A 21,652-nucleotide genomic window follows, 5' to 3' on the forward strand; every position below is an offset into this window, starting at 1 on the left:
TACATGGATTCGACAGTCGTCCTAAGGGATTGCCTTTTGTCTTCCTTTACAATGTTTTAATATGTTTTAAAGCAAAAACCGTTTCTCGGAAATGCAAATTTAATTCTGCATAAACAAAAATTGAATATTTAAACATAACAATTTATACGCAAGGTAAGTGTCAACATCTTGCTAGTGGAGACGCGTTATAATCTAACTAGTAATGAGTAACATTCCTATATACAAAAGTGACAAGTGGATTTCGAACATTTTACTATAAAATTGAAGAGTTAACAACACTGAGTAATATGTCTTTGCTGTCGTACTCGCGTAAAGTCATCGTTGAAGATTTTCGTGGAAATGCACAAATTGTTTTTAAATTAAAACTGCTAAAAAATCACTAATCTAAATAAGTCAAAATTGAGTAAAGAAGTTGTCTGAGGGTCAATAAATAAAAAAGATAAATCGGTAAAAACTACCTAAAATTGGATAAAATGTGCGAATAGGAAGCGAAAAGAAAATTTTAAAGAGAAGAAAACAAGGTTAAAAAAGGTGGAGAGCCAGTGTGAAAATATAGAACATAAAGGTGAAGAAAAAGTTTTACACAAAAAAGGAAATTGGTGTATTGAAGAAAAATAGTGATAATTCCGATTTTTGTAGTCGGGGAAAGTTGCGCGTGAGTTTCTTTAAGTTTACGTTTGAAAAGAGAGGAATTTTGGGCAAATACTGCAGTTCTGGGTACTGCATCGCGTGCGTGGAAAAAGTGTTAAAATTCACAAAGGGGCACGGCCCCAAAATCACGGTCGTTTCTTAAAAATTTGAGGATTGACAACTAATAATAAGACAAAAAAAAAAAAAAAATTAAAAAAGAAATTCTGTCAGTTATTGCTTTATAATCATAAAACTGTTTCAAAGAAGATATATTAGCCAAATATCTACAGAATTAATCAATCCACTCCGAAAAGTTACAGTGATTTATACTCAGATAAAAGAGCATTATGGACGAAGACGACAACATATCTAGTGGTGGCGACATAAACAATGAAATTTCAATTGATCGAATTGGTGGTGGTAATGCAAGAAACAATGATATTTCGAACGTTGATAATGAAGTAACAGAAGACGATGAATTTGATGATGTTGATATTTCGATGGTAGTGAATTTACCTTCGAATGTCTCCGTTAGTACATCAGCAAATTCCGAGCCTAGGACGCAGTCTTCATACGTAGCCGTTGCCGCTGCTCCTATTTCGGGGCGAGCTGGACTCGATTTTCCTGACTGGGAATCTGTAGGCACAACTGAAACGGATGAGGATCCTCTAACAGATGCTTCATCAATTACTTCAAGCTCAGCGTTGACTGCAGGCATAATCTCCGGCAGTACAGGTGGAGCTAAGCCAAGTTTTTTCTTTGGTACATCAGCATCATTCAGCTTAAGAAGTCGTAAAGAGGTAGCAGCTCTAATTAATGCCGAATGTTGTCGAAGTGAGAAAACTCCAGAATTGGACGCTATTTTGGACAAACTTTTTAACCCAGGAACACCTATAGACAACGCTGATAATATCGAGTGGATCCGTTGGTTAATTGCAGGAGGTCGCACACCACAAGAATTCGTAAAAATTGGTAAGTTAAAAAGTCACAAAGCAAAAATATATTTAACATCTAAATTTAAGGGGTTATATACAGTTAGACAGCCGAAAAAAAGTGAATTTTCCAGAATTTTTTCTGAGAAAACTTTTTAATTTATTGATCCAAAATTGTGTACACATATTATGGTATCTTTTAACTGTATTTTAAGACTTAGTACTAGTAAAAATATTTATTTGAAAAAGAGCTACAGCTGATCTCCAGGAGCTCCTCTCAAAAAAGACGTTTTGCGGTGACCACTATATCTCGGAACTGGATCATCCGAAATTAAAAAACCAAATAGATTTCGTTAAAATAATGTTAAATCTAGTAATTAATCGAAGGAATAAGCAAAATAAAATTTTTTGACAAAATAGCGGTTTCTCAAAAAAAAAAATCGATTTTTCACCGAAATTTCGGCCTTAAATTGTTTATAAAAAAAATATTTATCGGAGAGAAAAAATCTACGATTAATTACTAAAAAATATATTTAAGAAGGTCGTGTTAAAATTTGAGATTAATCGGTCTGGCCGTTTTCGAGTAATGTTGGTCACCGACTTTGAAAACACCATTTTGACAAAAACGCGTTTAAAGTTTGGACCTTGTACTTCCAAGCACTCTGAAACGCCTTTTCAAATTTTTCATTTGCTTGTAACTTTGAAAATATTCACCGGAACGATATGAAATTAATTAGTTATGTGTGTATTCTTAAATATATGTACATTAAGAAAATGAAATAAAAAAAAATCGATTTTTTGAAATTTCTAACTGTATATAACCCCTTAAGCAATATTCTAGAAGTTCAGTAGCCTTGTACTATGTCGGTTATTTGAAATCCAAATATCATTCCGAATTGAAATGTTATATTTAAGTACATAACTAGAAAAAGTATATTATACGTAACTAAATAATTTTATATATTTGCAACAGTACGAAGTTATGACAATCATGCAAAATGCGGTCTTGTGTGGGTACCACATGTGGTAGCGTACCGATGTCGGACATGCGGAATTTCGCCATGTATGTCAATTTGCCGGGACTGCTTCAAGAAAGGAGATCACACCAATCATGACTTCAACATGTTCTTGTCACAAGCAGGCGGCGCATGTGATTGTGGCGATACTTCTGTCATGAAAGCTGAGGGTTTTTGCAGCGATCATGGAATCAACAATCGAAGCAACAAAGAGCCTGTACCGCCTAACTTACTCGCCGTGGCTGGAGCAATAATGCCCAAGTTACTCTTCCGATTGCTACAGCACTTTAGAGAGCATAGTGATCCAACTTCTCAAACCTACAATCTGGCGGCCTATTCATGTGAAGAATTCACGAATATGCTAATCGATTTGAACAATATGGGTGAAATAATGCGTAAAGTAATGACTCGTGCGCTTATAAATCCAGACGTAAGTAACTATTTATACATTTACAGTAATTTAAATTCTTATCTATTCATACCTTTATTACAGGTGTATAAATTTTTCACCGAATCTCCATGTTTGGATACCAGACATGGCCGATTTTTGAAGTCAAACCGTGAAAAATATGAAGATGCCGTCAATCGTTTTCCTAGTCCAGAACCACCTGATGATTATAAACATCTTCCAGCGTTAGGAGAAAAGTTGGTTCACACAACTCTTTTGGAAGAATTCATATTTTGGACGTTTAAATTTGAATTTCCACAAAATTTGGTGTGCTTTTTACTTAATATGCTGCCCGATCAGGACTACAAGGTAAATTCTTTCAAACAGAACGTGAAAATTCAAGTTTACATTTATTTCTTTTTTCTCTCGAATTATAGGAACATCTCACTCGAACTTTTGTTATGCACTACAGCCGAATACCATCTGTTCTAGAAATGTCACGCGACCCAGACACACTTAGTAATCGAGTTGTACACATGAGCGTCCAACTTTTTTCCAACGAGAGTCTAGCTTTGAAAATGGTTAAAGAGTTATCCTTGCTGCATGTAATGATAATCAGTCTCAAGTTAATGATGTCAAAAATATTAATACAAAATACTTTACACGGTAACAACGATTAATGCTCATGAAATATGTTTAAATATGTATAATATTAATAATTATTTTTATTTCTAGATCCACATAAAAATTTTCATTTCGTTATCGATTGTACCCGCCAAGTGATGAAAGATCACTGTTACTGGCCTCTGGTTTCTGACTTCAACAATGTGCTCTCCCATGAATCAGTTGCTTTGGTCTTCTTACGGGATGATAATCTAATCGACATGTGGTTCCAGTTTCTGTCAATGCTCCAAGGCATGAATGTGAATGTGCGAGAAACGACATCCCATGTGGAGTTCGAACCGAATTCTTACTATGCAGCTTTCTCGTGCGAGTTAGAAGCAAGTGCTTACCCCATGTGGTCTATAATTTCACATTTGCAGGATGGCACTCATGCACATTTAGCTAAGAAGATAATAACGTACTGTGTTAATACTCTACATGAATGGCTAGATGCCATTTACTTTTTGGAACCCAAATTGTCTCCGGTACGTATAACAAAATGATGTTGGATAAAATTAAAAATTTAAAAATTATAATTTTAATTGCTGAACATTCAAGTTAGAGCCCGTATACTGTCCATTTTTTTATTTTTGCCTTAAAATTATCAGTGTCATTTGATTTGTCTTCCGCATGTTTTTAATTATAATAATACGTATCGTACATACGTATTTCGGCTGAATATAAGACCAAACTAATTTTTCCCGTGGGATTGACACATAAGAAAAAAGTGCATTCCCTACATTCGAACTTCGAAAATAGGTCCATGGAAAAGCTTTATAAAGCTTAATAAAAAAATATTTTAATGGTGTATAAACAATTTCGCTCAAGCTTTTATGACAGTCGATATAAGATAAGAAAATTGGTATGGTTGCGGATGGATGCGTTTAATCGACCTTTCTCCTGCTATGTGTATTTATATAATTTCTGTATAAATCGTTCAAATACTTAGATACACATTTTATGTTTAAGATCCAACTTTTAAGCGTTATTATACATCAGTGACATTAGAAGAAAATGTTACTTTTTGATTTATACCTCTTACTAGTCAGCTCGATTTCTAAAATCCTAGATGAATATTTCGATTTCGGAGGCTAACTTCGAAAAACGGACTGAAGATATCTCCCGAGAAAAAATTGATTTGATTCAATACTCAGAAAAATAGTTGATATTGTAGTATTGCTGACGTATAGTATATATACATATGAATAGATTACAAATACTACACATGCATTGTATTTATCATTAACATATATTTTGTTTTCAACAGAATGAAATGATGCAAGCATCCTTTCACTTTCCACTACATCGATATTTGGCAGCGTTTCTTTGCCAGGCTGTCACCAAAATGGGGATGTCACTATCAGAAGTGCTGCCTACCAGGTCATACATATTGCCACTTTTAATGATACATCCACTACGAGTTCAGGTGAGTTGTTTTGGAAAACATTTTTTATTATGTTAATAGACTATCATCTCACATATGCTTCCTTGCCTATAATTGATATGTAACAGTAACTGATCTATTTTGTACGGATTATTTTTAATAACCAATATTTCCAGTTGTAGTTAGGGTTATTTTCGCAAAAGCTCCTGTTTTGTGCGAATATAATAGGAATTAAAGAGGTACACCATGATAAGAATCGAGGTACGCTTGTGAAATAATTCTTCAGGCTCCTGTTTTTCATTTATCTAGAAGAATTATATAAAAAAATAAATTAATCGAAGTTAACGTAACGGAATTCAAACTCAGTTCAAAAAGCTTTACACAATATTTCAGTTTCCTAATAATATTAATTAAAAAATAATGAGGAAATTAATTGAACTGAAAAGTGAATCATTTAGTTTCCGTCATATATTTGGTTCAATTGTAAATTCTCTCCTGGTTTTGAACTTGTAAATTGCTTAATTATGACGAAAAAATAATTGTTGCTCGTAGAGACTAGATTTTGAAGCAATAACCCTATGAAAGGACCTAACAGTATTCCTATTTCTAATATGTTCCTTGTGAAGATATAGTTGAAGTGAAAATAATTATTGAGAAGCAAATAATAAAGACACAATGATGTTATTTAGCTTAATGCCAATTTATTGTACATAAATAAGTATAGATTCAATTTCTAATTCGAATATAATAAGTGAATTTATTGCTTACTGATTGAACGAAACTTATTTGTTTTAGAAATTGGTAAAATATATCTAGATCTGAGCTGCAAAGAACTGCTATAAAAAGTTGTACTGCGTACTAATTCGAGCAAGAGTATTTGGTTTTAATTTTAACATTCGAATATGGTCACTTAAATAATTTCAAGGAAATGTAAATTTTGATAGGAAATGTTTCTTATGTTTCTTCTAAATAGCTTATAATCAAATTAAGAAACATCAAAATATAACCAACGGCTGTTCATTATTGCAAGTTCTTGCAGCTCCAATATTTATCAAATACATATATATTTATGTGCATGTATGTGTGTTTGCTATAGTATATTAATATTATAATTATATAAACATACATACATCCATTTGCATATATGTACATATATATACTAGTGTATTATATAATAATATTTACATTCTAAGTTCGATATTTAGTTAATATCTTGTGGCACTCGAATGTGCGGCGCAAAATCATAGGTCATAATCTTTGGTGCCAAAAATCCGCCGTAACCTTGCCGTCCCTTGTGATATATACCGACACCGGAAAGCGGCACTGGGGGGTTAGATGTCACTTCCTGGGTATCGATAAAAGGTACCGTACTTTGCGCGGCATCCTTCTCCATACTCGTATTTATAAAATCTATGTATTGATTATGTCGTGAGTCGGGTATTGATTTGACTATTGTTCGTGTTGATTTATCCGGATTGATGAGGTTGATTTTTTGTCTAAGAAGCAGATGATTTATTTAGTACATTTCTTGAAAGACGAATTAATGCAGTAATTTACCTTCGTTCGCCGCTCACATCGGTGTTATCATTAGATTTCCAAAAACTATTCGTTTCTGGGGATATGAGTTTGCCCATTTTGAAATCGAATTCAGCTAATTTGGCTTCCAGATTTAAATGGGCACCAACGACTCGCCAACGCACACCAACAACTATAAATGAGTTGTCGTCTGTGTAGATGTCGTCCAAATCCATTGATCTACTTTCGTAACTGAGTGTATGGTAATATCGACCATTACGCACGTCTCTATCGAATATTTGATAACTTTCCACTGGCTTCCAAGTCAGGCTCGACCTGTTTATATTGCCTCTCGGTAAGAGTTCTCCTTCTTGGATTTGTAAGTGAAATATTCGGTTATGTTTGGTCATGCGCAAGCCGGCCACCACTCTAAAAGTTGGTAAAAAAATCGTGAATATTATATCCGATTAATAAAAAATAAACATATTGCGTCTGATGATCTACCTATTGTTCTCTACATCTGCTACGGTTTCGCGCAAATTGAAGTAGCGGTCTGATTTTATACTAATTTCATCGCATAGGCAAAAACAATAGCTACAGTGCCAGAACAGATAGCGCCACCAGGAGTCCACCTGTGGGAAATGTTATATATTAAGTTATATATGGTTGCCAGTTGAAACTTTCAAAAGCCTTACCTTTGTAGTACCCCGTACACAAGCGGATTTTTGACCAAGTACGCGACCGTTTTCATATTCTATGTATTCATAGCGACGCGTACTGTTTCGGCTCTGAAAAAAAAAAACATTAACATTAATTCAATACCCAACTATTTCGCAAAACGCAGAAGTTCAACATACAGCAGGGCAAACCCACATGTCCGCGTCAACATATGTACAGTGATACAATTTGCCAGAACATCTGGGTTGGCGTGCACAATATAGATCCTTGAAACAGCCTTCAGATCGGGTGGATTGATAAAAATCGCAAGTTTCACGGCATGTTTCCTCTTTGTTCAAATCAACTTCATTCTCAATGTAACCCTGCAGAAGACGGGTCACCTCGTCATAATTTTTGCCATGCTCAAATTTCCCAGGGTCACATCTCCACAAAATTCGATCGGCGCGACGCATGACTTCCCTTAACAATTTCAACGTACGTTCAGTTCGTTTCGCATAGTCCATGTGCATTAGTTCAACTTCTTGAGAAAAATTTCCTAAAAACAAACCCGATTATTCAGAATAGAAAATTACTTATTTGATGATTCTACCTTTGCCGTAAATCCTCAACATCATCCACGAAAACTGCATCATAGTGTAGCCCTTTAGTTCTGTAAGAGCTATATCGGAATACAGGGAAAACACGAATTGCTGCGCCGATTGTTGCGTATGGCATATTTGATCCATCGATTCCTACAAATTACAAATATTAGTGAAATTAGCTGCTCCTTGCTAATACATAAAATATATGTATTCACGTGTGTATGTATATAGAAATACCGATTTTACACCCATTCATAGTATAAGAAATAGAATAAGAAATCTTCACTACAATGATTTAATTGATCTTCCCTAATGTAAAATGTGGAATATATTCTATTTTACGATAAATTGCGAATTAGCTTGTTCGTGACTGTTGATTATATAGATATTCGCAATTCAAGCGTGCTTTTATGTATATTGCATGTGTACCTACATATATGATTTCTATATGGATAAGTTGATTTCTGCATTCAGGTGACAAATAGATACATGTATTTAATAAACTAACCAACATTGCCCTATAATAAAGGGTTTGCTTCACCATCACTAACTCCACGTCCTGAAAAATGCGCGACATAGAGAAGACATTATCATTGCGAAGCACCGTCTCGCAAATGTCCAAAATGGCACGTTCATTCACCTCAGCGGAATTGTTGTGCTCGTTCAGGTCGTTCTGCAAATGCACGAAACAAATGTTTTATGATCGGATTTAAAATGGTGATCATAATTTTTCCAAACTCCATTCGAATGCTTGTATGTAAGTGTTTCGCACCTGATAGTAATCGAACATTCTGTCAATTTGCAGCAGGTCGCGCTCCAAGAGACTCCATTCATAATGATTTAGTATATCATATCTTCCCACCTCGAAATTACTTTGGAAATGATCGCTAATAAATGTCCGATGCGAATCGTAAACTTTTCGAAGTTGAGAACTTTTACTGGTGCCCTCTTTATTCAGATAGCGCCAAAGTGACTGCTGAAGTGCGATGTACTCGTTCCGTGTAGTATCGACTTGCAATTCCGCTACCTCCGGTCTTATTTCAGAATTTACGGTGTTTGTTAAGAATAACCCGATAACCGTCAGCGCGAGATAAATGTTCAAAATGGTCGGCATTGCGGTTAGATTTTTTTGTATTTCAAATTTTAAAGTTTTTCTTTAATTGTGTATGTTTTTATTGCTTTTATTTCTATATTATTATTTTAGGACGTTCGTTTACTGTTTGTTATCACCGCGAATGATGGAAATGCCTTTTTTGGCCCCAGACAATTACAAAATCTTTATCAGTTTGATCTTGTGCCAGTATTTGGGCGAAATGTAGACAATGTGCTTTGAAACAGTTAAATAATAGCCTGTAATTATAATGAGTTTAAGTATTGTTTGTATTGTTTTATATTGATTTTTCTTCTTTTGTTAAATGTAACAACGTTAACGTTGCTTATTTATCTTTTGTCTTGTGTCCATACTGTTTTTTCACAACACTATATACTTGTTGTTCTTTCTTGATGACGTTCCCTCTTTGTCTGTGGACGATTCACTCGTCAATATTCATATAGACGTTTATCACTGATTTATTACATTATCGTCCACCATCTTTACATTGCATAAACATTAAAAATTGTTTAGTGATATTATTCCTCGTTGAAAAGGAAGGTTAAAATGTTATATTTCACTTCGGATAATACCCATTTCATTTATCGATATGCCACACACGAATATCACCTAGCAATATATGCATACATATAATTGTATGTGTATAATTCTAGTGAAAGAAATTTGCTTAGTTTGTTTTATATAAATGATTTAAAATTATTGCGATATTGCGCCGTACCAAGACCCAATCTGTTTTATTCAGTTTACAAAGCAAAAGTAAAATAGAACGACTGCATTGAGAAATTCATGGCGAAGAGCGGTGGAACAAGTAACTGAGAGTCAATAGAAGTCGGAACATGTTCGTATTGAGATATTTATGAAAGTCGACAAACGGCAGCGGGACCTTCACATTAATAATCACAGTGTGGTTATGGCGAAGAGAAATATGTATCTTGAATGTTTACTCTCAGCTATGACGTAGTGAAGTTTGTTGTTTTAGTTGTGAGTGGGAGAGGATTTCATGGTGTGACTGTATGAGCATATGAGCACTTGTATATAATGTACGAGTAGTAGGCATGACAGATTTACCTACATGTTTTTTTGAGTACTCAGTTTGCTTAGTGATGTGAAACCCAGTTTTGGAGATATATAGGTACATGGGATTTATTTTTAATTTATAAATTCAAATGACCTGGTTCTATGTTGACTTTCTTTTGAAAGTTTCAAAACAAAATACGGACTGTTTCTGAAACTTACCATATATGCAAATGAATATACATGCATACATATGCATATATCTAAATATACATATGTACATATATATTTTTAAAGTCCAATCAGGGTTCTATAATCAAGAAAATTTATATTAAGTAGTTCTCATTTTTAACTAAACGGAAAGATTGTATAGTTTAAAAAAACGAAGCTTACATTCACATATATATGTATGTATGTATGGACGAGAAAATTGGCATCTTTTTCAAAGTATATGTTGTGAGTCATTCTTTTGCATTACCGAAACTTGAGGAGTGAAGTGGAAAGTGCTTAAGTCTTTCATTATTACTTTGGCTTAAATACATAACTAGCAATGGGTGAATATAGTATATACATAAGTTATTTAATCGCTTATTCACTTTTGAATTAATTTCAATTTATTCACTTGGGTGCGAATCCATGATTTGCTCACAGTCTAACCATTTACCATTCTTCTCATCATTTAACGGTGGATAAATTGCTGAGTGAGTCATAAAACTACTTGTGATTTGTTTATGCTTTGTTTGGCTAGTTTCTCAGATTTCACTGACACTTCTTTTCGCACTTCTCATTGGAGACTTCGTCTTTCATAAGTATATATGTATGTACATGCATATGCCTTATGTATGCCTACTTATCAAAATACGTATGAGTTGACATTTAAGACAGATTGTTATAGTTTAGAATGCTGATGAATATGATGCGTGCAATTAGCTGAGGCTTTTAGTCGACATTTTGGAAATCAAATCGGACTAAAATAGTATACTTACATTAGGAATATATTCATATTCGCATACACATATGTATAGCGGCTACTGTCGGAAATCCTTACCTCATAAGTTTTTGCTAGTAAAGACAAAACATTCGCGGTTGTGTTCTCCTTCTCCTCTGGACCGAGTAGAGTCAAATGCAACCGATCCATCAAATGATGCACCGAGTGTGCGTTGGGCGACACAGTCCATTCAGCAAAACCTACTAAAGTGCTCGACTCCAGTTTGTCTTGGTAGGCTTCATACTTCTGCATTTGTTGGAAGCGAGACGAAATCCGATTTATCGTATCCTGAATGTCATTCATTTTGGACATAAGTGGCAAATTCTGATTAATGAATACTGTCAGGGATTCAACTGCCAGTGCAACGTTTTCAGCATACTGCAATACAAAATAATCTTTATAATTTTCCGCTGAGGGATGTTTATGTGCATGCACATACATATGCATGTGTTTATGTGTGTAAATGCAAACCTTTTGTTCCGTTTGGTCTATTTGGCGACTCATGTCTTTCAGACGCTGCAAAACTTTACGTTGTTTTTCACGCATCAGTGGAAACTCGATATTTTGGGCAATGGGCGATTGTTGGACTACGTCCCAAGCCTTTAGTATCCCCACCGTAACTTCTTTCACCACATGAATAACGTCAAGTACATCTTCTATGACGGCTGCGGCTGGTGGTGGTGTGACGAAGAAGAAGAAACAAAGCACCACAAACCTAAACAAATTTCTGCGGAACAGCAACATTGGGATTTCTTTAGAGTTGCAGTTGTTGTAGTTAATTGAATGTAATATTTGTGATTTGTATTTTACTGGCAGCTTCAAAACATATTTTTAAAATAGTGGATGAAATCGCGTTTAATGAAAACGAAAAGTGTCACAATACTAAAATAACAGAAGCAATCGACTCAAACGCGTTTTATCCAAAGAGATACTTCACACACACCAATCGCCGCGTCAACACTTCAGCACTTGTCAGCGGCCAATACATGGATAATATGATACGAAACTCTTCTCTTTTGCTTGTTGAGAGAGCCCATGAACTCATTTTTGATGTTGGCAACAAAGCCAGATCATGGGCTGCTGAACAGCTGACAGTCAAAATGACGAGCTACCACTAAGAATCCCGCAGAAATAAATGATTAAATGGTTCGTTTTTGTACGATAAGTTTTTTGTGATTTTTGAATTACTATTAACTTTTATTTAAATGGAGTTAATATGTGTATATTATTTAAGAAACGGTGGCTATTTGTACAAAAGTAATATACGTTCTTTAACTGTGTTAAATACCATTTACGTAAATACGTATCTGGGTACAAATTTTCTCTTAAACTTTTAGAGAATATATTAAGGTGTTTATTTGTTTATAAAATATAAATAAATATATATGTTACTAAATTAAACTAAGCCAAATTTTTGTTTATGTTGACTTATAATATGTACGATTTTTAATTATTATAATATTTTATTATTTTTATATGTAGATGTTTATTGTTTATCTTAAAATATATATTTATAAGTGTATGTGTTGATGTAATATTGGTTAAGAAGTCTCTATTAAGCGTAAACTGCAAACCAATAAATACCCAAGAAATCGAATAAAAATCTCCTAACTTATGTTTTCCCGCAGTGGCACCATTGTCAAATGTTATAAAAAATGCGGACTTTGACAGCTCTCTCACGAATGAAAGAGTTTCGTATCATGTTATCCATGGGCCAATATACGAATAAACAAATTCGTTGACTAAGCGAGAGAGTGTGCAAGTCAACCGACATATGTACGGACAAGAGCAGCTGTGAGTGTTGTCTCTTTAATGAGACTCGCACGAAGTTAACATCACTCCTACTCCGCAACTGTTAAATTTTTGTTGTATCAGCAGCCGAAGCACTCTTTTGTTACTATGAGTTTTAGAAATGAAAGGGCCAAATTATAATCTTAGTTCTTCAAATATTTTTTTATAACTTAAAGGTCAATCACCTAGTTTTAGTGAAATAAATGTCCATGTTTTCACTTTCAGTTCCCAAACTAGTAAATTACTATCAATACATATATCTTACACAATACATTATCGTTGCAATGTATTTCGGGGACTTCCCTTTTATGAAAAGATTTCATGTTGAAAACTTGAATACAACGACAAACGCTGGCCATTATAAAACATAATCCTATTATATGGCGTTAAGTGTTAACCAGTCTTGCCACAACGTCGGCACTTATCTCGAAAATGTTAAAGCTTTTTAATTCAGAAATTAAGAAAGAAACAAAATTATGGCATTGAAAATAGTTTAGCTGGATAATGATTCAGGACATTTCAATTATATTAACTAGTTATTTTTATTTTTATGTATTCTTACAGAGTTTCTTCTATGAGATATTGGCTGGAAAATGGGTGCGTAATGGACTACAAATTAAGGGTCAAGCCATGACCTATATCCAGGCGAATTTCTGCAATTCTATGGCGGACATGGACCTATTCTTTCTGCAAGTTTGCGCAACGAATTTGCCACAATACTTCTTTTTGCAGAACACAATTGAACTGTTCGGTGTTGGGCAGTGGCTGGAGTTGGCACCGTTAAAACAGCCCCAGAAATTGGAACAGTGCTCAATGCTTGAGGGATTCTTAACGTGTTTAGCAACGCTTGTAACTAGTCGTACAAATCTCGGTAACGATGAGGCTACCCAGTGTATCATTGAGATAAGTGCATTACTCGCTACTGAGAATAAGACACATTCCCAATTGTTAGAATTGATGCCGGAGCGATCGGGCAATGTACACACAAAAAACTTTGAGAACTTTCTCAAAAAGCTATCCGTTTACAAGGCTCCTTCTTCGGGCTCTGAGAATCTGGAACAGGGTCTTTTTACACCGATCGATGATGTGTGGGAGCAGCACTATGACCCATTGCACGTACTTTTGCGTGCAGTACATCGGCGGGACTTTCAATCGTCTCTCGATCGCTTCACAAACTATGTTAAAAGCAAGAATAAGATGCCAGCGAGTGGTAACTTATGGCCACCATTTCGACTGCCAAGGAAAGTGGGCGGGGCCTTCAGTGATCCATGTTGCATTCTTAATTCTCGTGTATTTCACTCCACCATACTTTCAATTCTATTTCGAGCGGTGCACTCGCGCGACGTATCTGAGCACCTGCTGGCGCTGGCAATTTTCCTATTAGAAATTGCTGTCGAGAAAAGTGATGACACCAATGGCAATGATAAGTCTGCTGTTGTGGAATGTGAGCCAAAAAGCAAACATGGTTACCCCTTTTCCATGAGACGTGATCCACCAAAACTTTTCCACTGCTATCCGACTGATAATCTGCGATGTAATTTACGCTATGTCGTCTCGAAGCTATCGTTAAAGTCTCACGAGCCACAGGTATCGCCCGCCAGTTACCGTTCAAATCAGTTTTATGGTGATTTAGATTATGATGTGGAAACCGATACGGCGGCTGCGTTGCCCATGATTGGTGGCAGTGATGACGACTTGGATGATGACTCAATGAGCGTAAGTGTGGCGAGTGGAACGTCGACGGCTATGGTGCGAATGCAAAATATGGAAGTGGCATTGCCGCCGGATCTTTCGGTAGTGCCAGAACAAGGCTTAGTAATCAGGCAAGATAGCCAGGAGGATGATTCGTTGCGAGATGCTGATAATGCTATTGAGGGCGCCTCACCATCAGTGGGTTTTCGCTTCTCATTACAACCTATCACATTACCAGAAAGTGGCATGGAAGTGGCTATAAGAAGGGAATTACAATTACTAGCTGGTGGCAGCGTTACTGGTGGCGGCGGTGGGGGTGTTAGCGGTAGTGGAACATCGACGAGCGAATTAAGAAGGACCACGGAAACCCAACAAAATCCGCAACAACAACAAAATGAAATGTTTTCACCCACCACGAATAATGCTAATAGCATGCTATTGCCATTTCAGCGGGTTCAACCTGTTGCTGTGCCGATCGGCAGTCGAAGCATTGTTCCCACAACATCAATACGGGGCGTGGTGGGAGTGCCTACGTTGAGTGGACGTCGAAGTTATGATTCTGCTTCACGTAAACGGACTACGCAGTTGGTGGACAATGCTATTGGGGGGCAAAACAAAGACGAAGTCCCCATTGAAGAGAGCATACTTTCGTTACTTTTAAAGCTACATTCACAGCTTAGTGGTACATTGGATAGTTTCTCATTAAGCGATGGTGAAGATGAAGAAACGGAAGAAGAACGACACAAACATGTGGATATTGATAATGATATATTCGCAAAATCAACATCCGTCAACCATTTAGAAAAGGGGAGGCCATCAAAGATAGAAGAATCAAATAAGACATTGTTTAGCGCCCCGGATTCACCTTTAGCCATGGATATAGACTGCTTGGAGGCTAGCACTTCTGCTGCCGCCTCCAACCTTAACCTGGATTCTAGTCAACGGGAACACAATCACTGTAGCACGGGTAGAAAGCGAATTCGTAATTATAAGAAAATTCGAGTATCCGATTCTCGGATTGGTGATGGTCCCTACTTCATTGGCAATCTCATTCGTAAAATAGCAAAGCGCGATGAGTTGTGCGCCCAAAGCATTGACGAGATACGTTCGAGACTTTGGCCGAATCAACGTGAAAAACAAGCCGAGCAAAAGGCTCGCGAGACAAGGGAGAAAGAAGAACGTCGCAAGCGGGCACGCGAGCGGCAAATGAAAATGATGCAAGATTTCGCCAATAAGCAAAAAGAATTCATGCAAACGGCGGCTCATACCATGGAGGGCAACATGGATGACGAGGACGACGATATATTCGAAGAGCAGCCGCGTGAAAAGGAGTATGATTGTATTATTTGCAATTGCACAACCCCCAGTACTGAATCCAATCCTATTGGACTTGTGGTGTTGGTTGAATCCAGCGGTATTGTTGGACATCGACGTCGAACCGCCGAACGGTTGCCGTTGCCACTTTGTCTCGAAGACGAGGAGCGATTAAAGCAAACCACAAGGTTAGCTATTGAGTTTAACCGACGCACTGAACTGTTAAGTGGAAAATTTGGCAAAGAGTCCTGGTATCTCTCCAACAACATGGCCTACGAAAATGGTGTACATGTACAATCGTGTGGCCATCATGTTCACCTTAGTTGCCTTGATGCATATTTGAAGACACTATACGCCACACAGCGGCAACATCAGCATGAACGTGGCGAGTTTTATTGTCCCGTCTGCAGGCAGCTATCTAATTCGGTACTACCACTGAGTCCCCAACTGGACAGGCCAACGCCGATGGTACGATCAGGCACTCAACCTTTCGAACAGCTTGTCGCTGAACTGACAAATCTAATCAAAGAAAATGTGCGACCAACGGTAAGTGCAATTGACAGTTACAATGTAATTATTTCTTAAATGTCTATATATTTTGGTTTTGTGGTTTCGCGCTTTAGCAGACCTCAACAAAACTATCGGAGGCGATGGGTCGCGCAATGGAGGACATGACAAATATTACTCATCGTGGCATGAGACATGTGCCTCCAACCTTACGAAGTCTATTCGTCTTTGTGACATCAATTGCGCGTACGAATTTAGAGTCGGAAATAATACAGCGCGGTGGTACTCTGTGCACAACGAATTCAACACGCTACAAAGCGAAGCGCGACTGCATCGTTCCTTTACTGCACGTGTTATCCATACACGTTCGTGTGTTGGTGGAATGGCCACTGTGCCAATCTTGGGCTTCACTTGCTGGTCTACCCGTAAGCGACTCGGCTCCAGTGCCTTCGCATTGCCTCGAACGGATACCCAGCCTTTTGGCCGACCCCATAGCGTTACTATTGAAATTTATTTTGTTAGCTCCTCTACATTTGGACCAAGGTAAAATATACTCGCACACTAAATTTGCGAAGATCACAATTTAATAATTGCAATTAGAATTATTATCGAAAATTCAATGAATGTGGGTATTTACTTACAGATTTCTTTACTTGCATGGTTAAGGTTATGTACAATTTGTTGTATTACCAAATAGTTGTTCAGCTTTGCGTCACACTTACTGATATAGAATGCGACTATATAATATCGAAATTTAACAAATCTCCCTCCATGGACGATGATGACACCATTGGCCGACGAAACTCTTCCCGTACGAGTGGTGCTACCTCATCGAATATACCGTATTTGGGGCGTGCAATGGCGTTGGTATTGAACAACACAAATCGTATGTCACATTTGCGTCGCGAAAACATACCGAGTACATCAACGGCAGCTGCTGCCGCGGCGATGGCGAATTCAGCGGGGTTCAGTGTATTCTCTGGTCTTGGATATGCGTCGAATAGCAGTAGGAGTGGCATTGATGCGGGGAGTTCAAAATCCGATGTGGAAGTAAATCTCAAGTCCATGGAAGCTCAATTGCAAACACTATGCTTGCCATTCTTACGCATAGCGGCATTGTTGCGGCAACATTTATATAGGCATGACATGCCAGAAATATCCGCACCAGGATTGGAGTTCGTACGTCTGGTTTACTATTTGGAACTGGTTACAGACTCGATGGACTGGGACTGTTTTAATGCTTCGAAAGGTTTATGCTTCATATCGGGCACTGAACAGACGTTGCCTAAATTTTGGTGTGAACAATTAATGGATATTGAGCCACCAATTGATACAGCGAGTGAGCTTGTGATGTTGAAACAGCACGCCTCATGGCAGCAGCCAAAGCTTCTCAAATTACCTCGCGAGTATGAGCGCTTATTCACGGTATGTGCTTTTCAAATTCACTCACACTCACATAAAATGCACACATATATGTTCATGTACATGATATTTCTTTTAGTATTACCACGAACGTCCATGTCTGAACTGTTATAAAGTGCCGAAAGAGAGCTCGATCTGTTTGCTATGTGGCACAATTGTGTGTCTTAAACAAACATGCTGTGCGGAAAATGAATGTTGTGAGGCGGTTCGCGTAAGTAAAAATTAGAATTACTTTGATGTTCTGTAAGAAATGTATGTCGATATTAATTGTTACGATTCAAACTTTAGCACACAATTACTTGTGGGGGAGGCATCGGGATATTTCTCGTCGTAACGTCGACATACATAATAGTGATTCGCGGGAGACGTGCCTGCCTTTGGGGCTCATTGTATTTGGACGACTTTGATGAAGAAGATCGAGATCTCAAGTAAGTTTTGTTTGTTCGAAGCATTAAAAGGTTGAATATATTATTTACGCTGTAAATTTGTTTAATTTGTGTAGGCGTGGAAAGCCTCTTTATCTAAGTCAGGACCGCTTCAATCTACTGGAATCGCAATGGCTTTCACATAAATTTGCGCATACAAAACATACATGGGTATTCCATCGGGATTTATTGTGAAACATGGAAGAATTATTAAGAAGCATACAAGAGTTGGTAGGGCAAATATAATTAATTGCTCGGTCGGTATAAAAATGTAACAAAATACGTATATTATGAACAATGTTCAAGTCTAATTTAAAATATATAAAATATCTCGAAGAATTTGCAAAGCAAAAGAAAAGCAAAGCAGAATAATTAGCCAACGCGTTTTTAAAATGCGTTACATACAGTTAATAACGGCAAAACATCTTTGCTATTACATTATTGATAAGCTATAGAAATTTCAGTTATATAACTCGCAGCTTGCTTATGTTTAAATAACGTAGCTAAAATAATAAAATAAATAGAAAATGTAAAAAGGCTTAATGACGATATCGAATAACGTGTGTAAATTGATTGAATTTGGGAGAAATTTGAAAGTTTGCTTATACATACTATACTATGTGGTAAACGATATTCAAATACTGCTGAGATGTCCTTTATATCGATATCATTAAAGCTTACGACTAGTTTGAAAATATGTATAACAACAATTATAGATTATATAAAACGGTCGTAAAACATCATAAATTATCATCATTATATATTACGTAAGCACGTATATTGCATATTGTTGCTGGCATAAGACTATCGCGGTGGAATGCATGGCATTAACAATACCGTCCAAGAATGATAGATACAAGATTGCGACATGTGACATCCGACCCGTAGTGACATATTAAAAGTTGGACTGAGAAAAGGCAACGTAAATAACTGTTAAATTTTCATATGAAATGTAAACAAAAACAAACAAAGAATTATAAACTCGTGAAATCAACTTTATTTAAAGGATTATAATGAAAACGTTTCAGTGTAAGCCAAGTATCACATTTATATATTTAATTAGCTGAATGATTAAACAATGGATTTTTCCTCGATTTCCTTGCCTTTTCTGACGTCATTTCAGTCCAACGTAAATACAAAAAAAGCAATGGTCAAATTTGTCGTAGTCTCTAATTCTATCATTCTTGATAGCGTCTTTGTTATAGTGTGTTCAATACTTGTATTAATTACACGTACACAAATGTTATGAAAAAAATAACATTAAATTTAAATGAGAATTGATATTGATATTGAAAATATAATTAAAAGCTTAATAAATAATAAAATAACGTATTTAATATTCATTTATGTGATATAAATTAATAGTTATTAGACCATGAAAATGTGAAAGAACTAAACGTATTTGAATATTCAGAAGTAAACTTATTTTTCCATTTCATTATATTTTTCAATTTGCTTTCGATATGCAAAACTAAAGTATCGAATTGAATAAATGGGTAACATTTAAATAACAACAATAATTATATTTAATATTATCATTAGCTAGATGAAGATATAAATTTCTTTGGAGACATGCAAATGTATATTTAATAAAAATATGGAAAATTAATAATTATTTCCCAAACGCTTTCATTAATTTGCATCACATAGTTTTACTCAAAGTATGAGGATTTGTGGTATTAATATCGAATTATAACGAGTAATTAATTACGTAATACGCACAGAGAATTGTATAAAACTAAAACTACATAACTGGAGTATGTATATGTGAGAACGTAAGTTGAACAATATACAATACTTTGTGGAGACTAGCAGAGCAGCAAGACGGTTCGATACAGATCTTTTTATCACCTCAGACTTACGTCGTTGTCAAAAAATGCAAATGAATGAAATGTATGTATTGGTGACTTTAGACTTTTCGTCATTTTTACCACTTCCGTTTTGTGGAAAAAAATCATGGATGAATATTCAATATTCTCTAGGAGTTGAGTTCTGTTTGGTTTAGTCAATTATGGATATGGAGTATAACGGAACAACATAATAATAATATTTCAATATTTCAATAAACGTAGCTAGGAATCGTAATTGCGAGTAATAATTAAAATTTTCATTGAAATCAATAAATTTGGTCCATTTTCCATTACATTATAATTAGAACAAAAACTTATAATGTCTCCTCTAGTGAGTACAATGGACAATTTGAAGTGCGTTAATGCTGTTATGTCATGCCGTGAAGTACTGTTAGATTTTTAGAAAACCCGGTTTGCAAGTAAGAAGTTTGGACTATTTAGATGCCATCGGTATACATTTTGACAAAAAATCGTGAGATGGATTTTTGGCGCCTATGGGCGGAACCACTGTGCTATGTGAGATGTACTTCTTTTACTATCTCAGAATATAATAGAATAGAAATACCGGTTTTTCTAGATTCAAGTTTAAATGGCTAAGGCATTCTTGAATTTTTAACAGTTTTGTATGAATTTCCCATACAAGGAACCAATCGAACCATTAACTTAAGTAAAAACTGATAAACTTATTTCTTGGAACATCATAAGAAAGGGCATCTGTGGTTCCAAAATGTTCGAAAAGTAGGTCTGTTTTTTGTATATATCGCAAACTAGCTGTATTATCCAACTTTGAGGAATCGCCTCGTCTTATGATGTGAAAATGTATGAAATCCGATAACAATGACGTCCCAACACAAAGGTTATTTTGAAAACTATTGAAAGTGCTCTAACTCAATAACGAAAAATGGAAGCACAAAATTTTACAGGAAAATAGACGTGGTACCACCCACTTAAGAGGCAAAAACCATATCTCAGGAACTACTCGACTAATTTCAATCAAATAGAGTTGGTTTATGATTTTCAAACTTCCTGTGAGCTTTATGCCCTGTATATCGATTAAAATGGGAGATATCTTAACAAAATTAAATGAACGTAACATCTTGGATATAGCGTAGCTCGGTGGCGAAAATGAGTGAGATCGGTCCGGGTATTATTCCTACCCTCATATACTATATGTGTATAAAAATTTTCAATATTCTAGTAGACTTTACGCATAGCATAGATGGCAATCTACATATTCATTTCTTGATATAATTGTGTTTCAAAAATGATGAGAACCAAAACGAGTACTCCATATTCATCCGTTAAGTTTCGGAAAGAAAAGTCTCCAATTTCCAATTTATTGTCATATGGGGCATACGACCCCTCTGCATGAATTGAAGTGATGTTTTGATGGGAATAATGTATGTATGTGTGTGTGTATTATGTGCATTCAATATAAATATATGTAAAATATTCATACATGTGTATAGGTGGGCCAGCGTCAAAGGCGCCATCAACACTTGTGTGTTATTTGCGCTCTTTGGAACACTGTGGATAAAGTAGTAAAGAAACCGGCAAATTGCATTTGCTCGATTGCTGGGAGCGGAGCAAAAAATTGTTGTCCGATCGCGCGCTCTGTCTCGATCGATCGCCTCTTCTGCCTTTTGTGTGTGTCTTTATGTTTGTTTTGAGCAACCATACATATACATATGTATTTATCTTTATGAATGCTTTAAATTAGGCACTTCTGTCTATTTCAACTCAGTACGATA

General features: G+C 36.0%; 2 protein-coding genes across 4 annotated transcripts; one reads left to right on the forward strand and one right to left on the reverse strand.

Annotated features, from left to right (window-relative positions):
• Positions 1 to 287: 287 nt before the first annotated feature.
• Positions 288 to 19,106, forward strand: LOC105212786 (E3 ubiquitin-protein ligase Ubr3). Its single transcript, XM_011185046.3, has 12 exons — positions 288 to 1,602; positions 2,536 to 3,008; positions 3,072 to 3,335; positions 3,404 to 3,632; positions 3,702 to 4,114; positions 4,897 to 5,055; positions 13,256 to 16,243; positions 16,321 to 16,747; positions 16,848 to 17,629; positions 17,706 to 17,837; positions 17,915 to 18,054; positions 18,129 to 19,106. The coding sequence occupies exons 1-12, from the start codon at positions 978 to 980 to the stop codon at positions 18,244 to 18,246; spliced, it is 6,750 nt and encodes a 2,249-aa protein (XP_011183348.2). The 5' UTR covers positions 288 to 977; the 3' UTR covers positions 18,247 to 19,106.
• Positions 5,064 to 11,888, reverse strand: LOC105212785 (uncharacterized). 3 transcript variants are annotated; one of them, XM_054231957.1, is made up of 9 exons: positions 11,372 to 11,888; positions 10,961 to 11,278; positions 7,796 to 7,937; positions 7,386 to 7,741; positions 7,224 to 7,316; positions 7,033 to 7,160; positions 6,571 to 6,957; positions 6,199 to 6,509; positions 5,064 to 5,318 (listed from the first exon to the last, which is right to left on the reverse strand). In XM_054231957.1, the coding sequence occupies exons 1-8, from the start codon at positions 11,642 to 11,644 to the stop codon at positions 6,215 to 6,217; spliced, it is 1,992 nt and encodes a 663-aa protein (XP_054087932.1). In that variant the 5' UTR covers positions 11,645 to 11,888; the 3' UTR covers positions 5,064 to 5,318; positions 6,199 to 6,214. The 3 variants fall into 3 exon arrangements, with proteins under 3 accessions (XP_054087932.1, XP_011183344.2, XP_011183345.2); XM_011185042.3 differs by lacking the exon at positions 5,064 to 5,318 and having other exon boundaries at positions 5,698 to 6,509; XM_011185043.3 differs by lacking the exons at positions 5,064 to 5,318; positions 10,961 to 11,278; positions 11,372 to 11,888 and adding exons at positions 8,296 to 8,460; positions 8,560 to 9,666 and having other exon boundaries at positions 5,698 to 6,509.
• Positions 19,107 to 21,652: the final 2,546 nt, after the last annotated feature.

Source organism: Zeugodacus cucurbitae, chromosome 5, assembly GCF_028554725.1.
Source record: "Zeugodacus cucurbitae isolate PBARC_wt_2022May chromosome 5, idZeuCucr1.2, whole genome shotgun sequence".
Lineage (NCBI taxonomy): Eukaryota > Metazoa > Arthropoda > Insecta > Diptera > Tephritidae > Zeugodacus > Zeugodacus cucurbitae.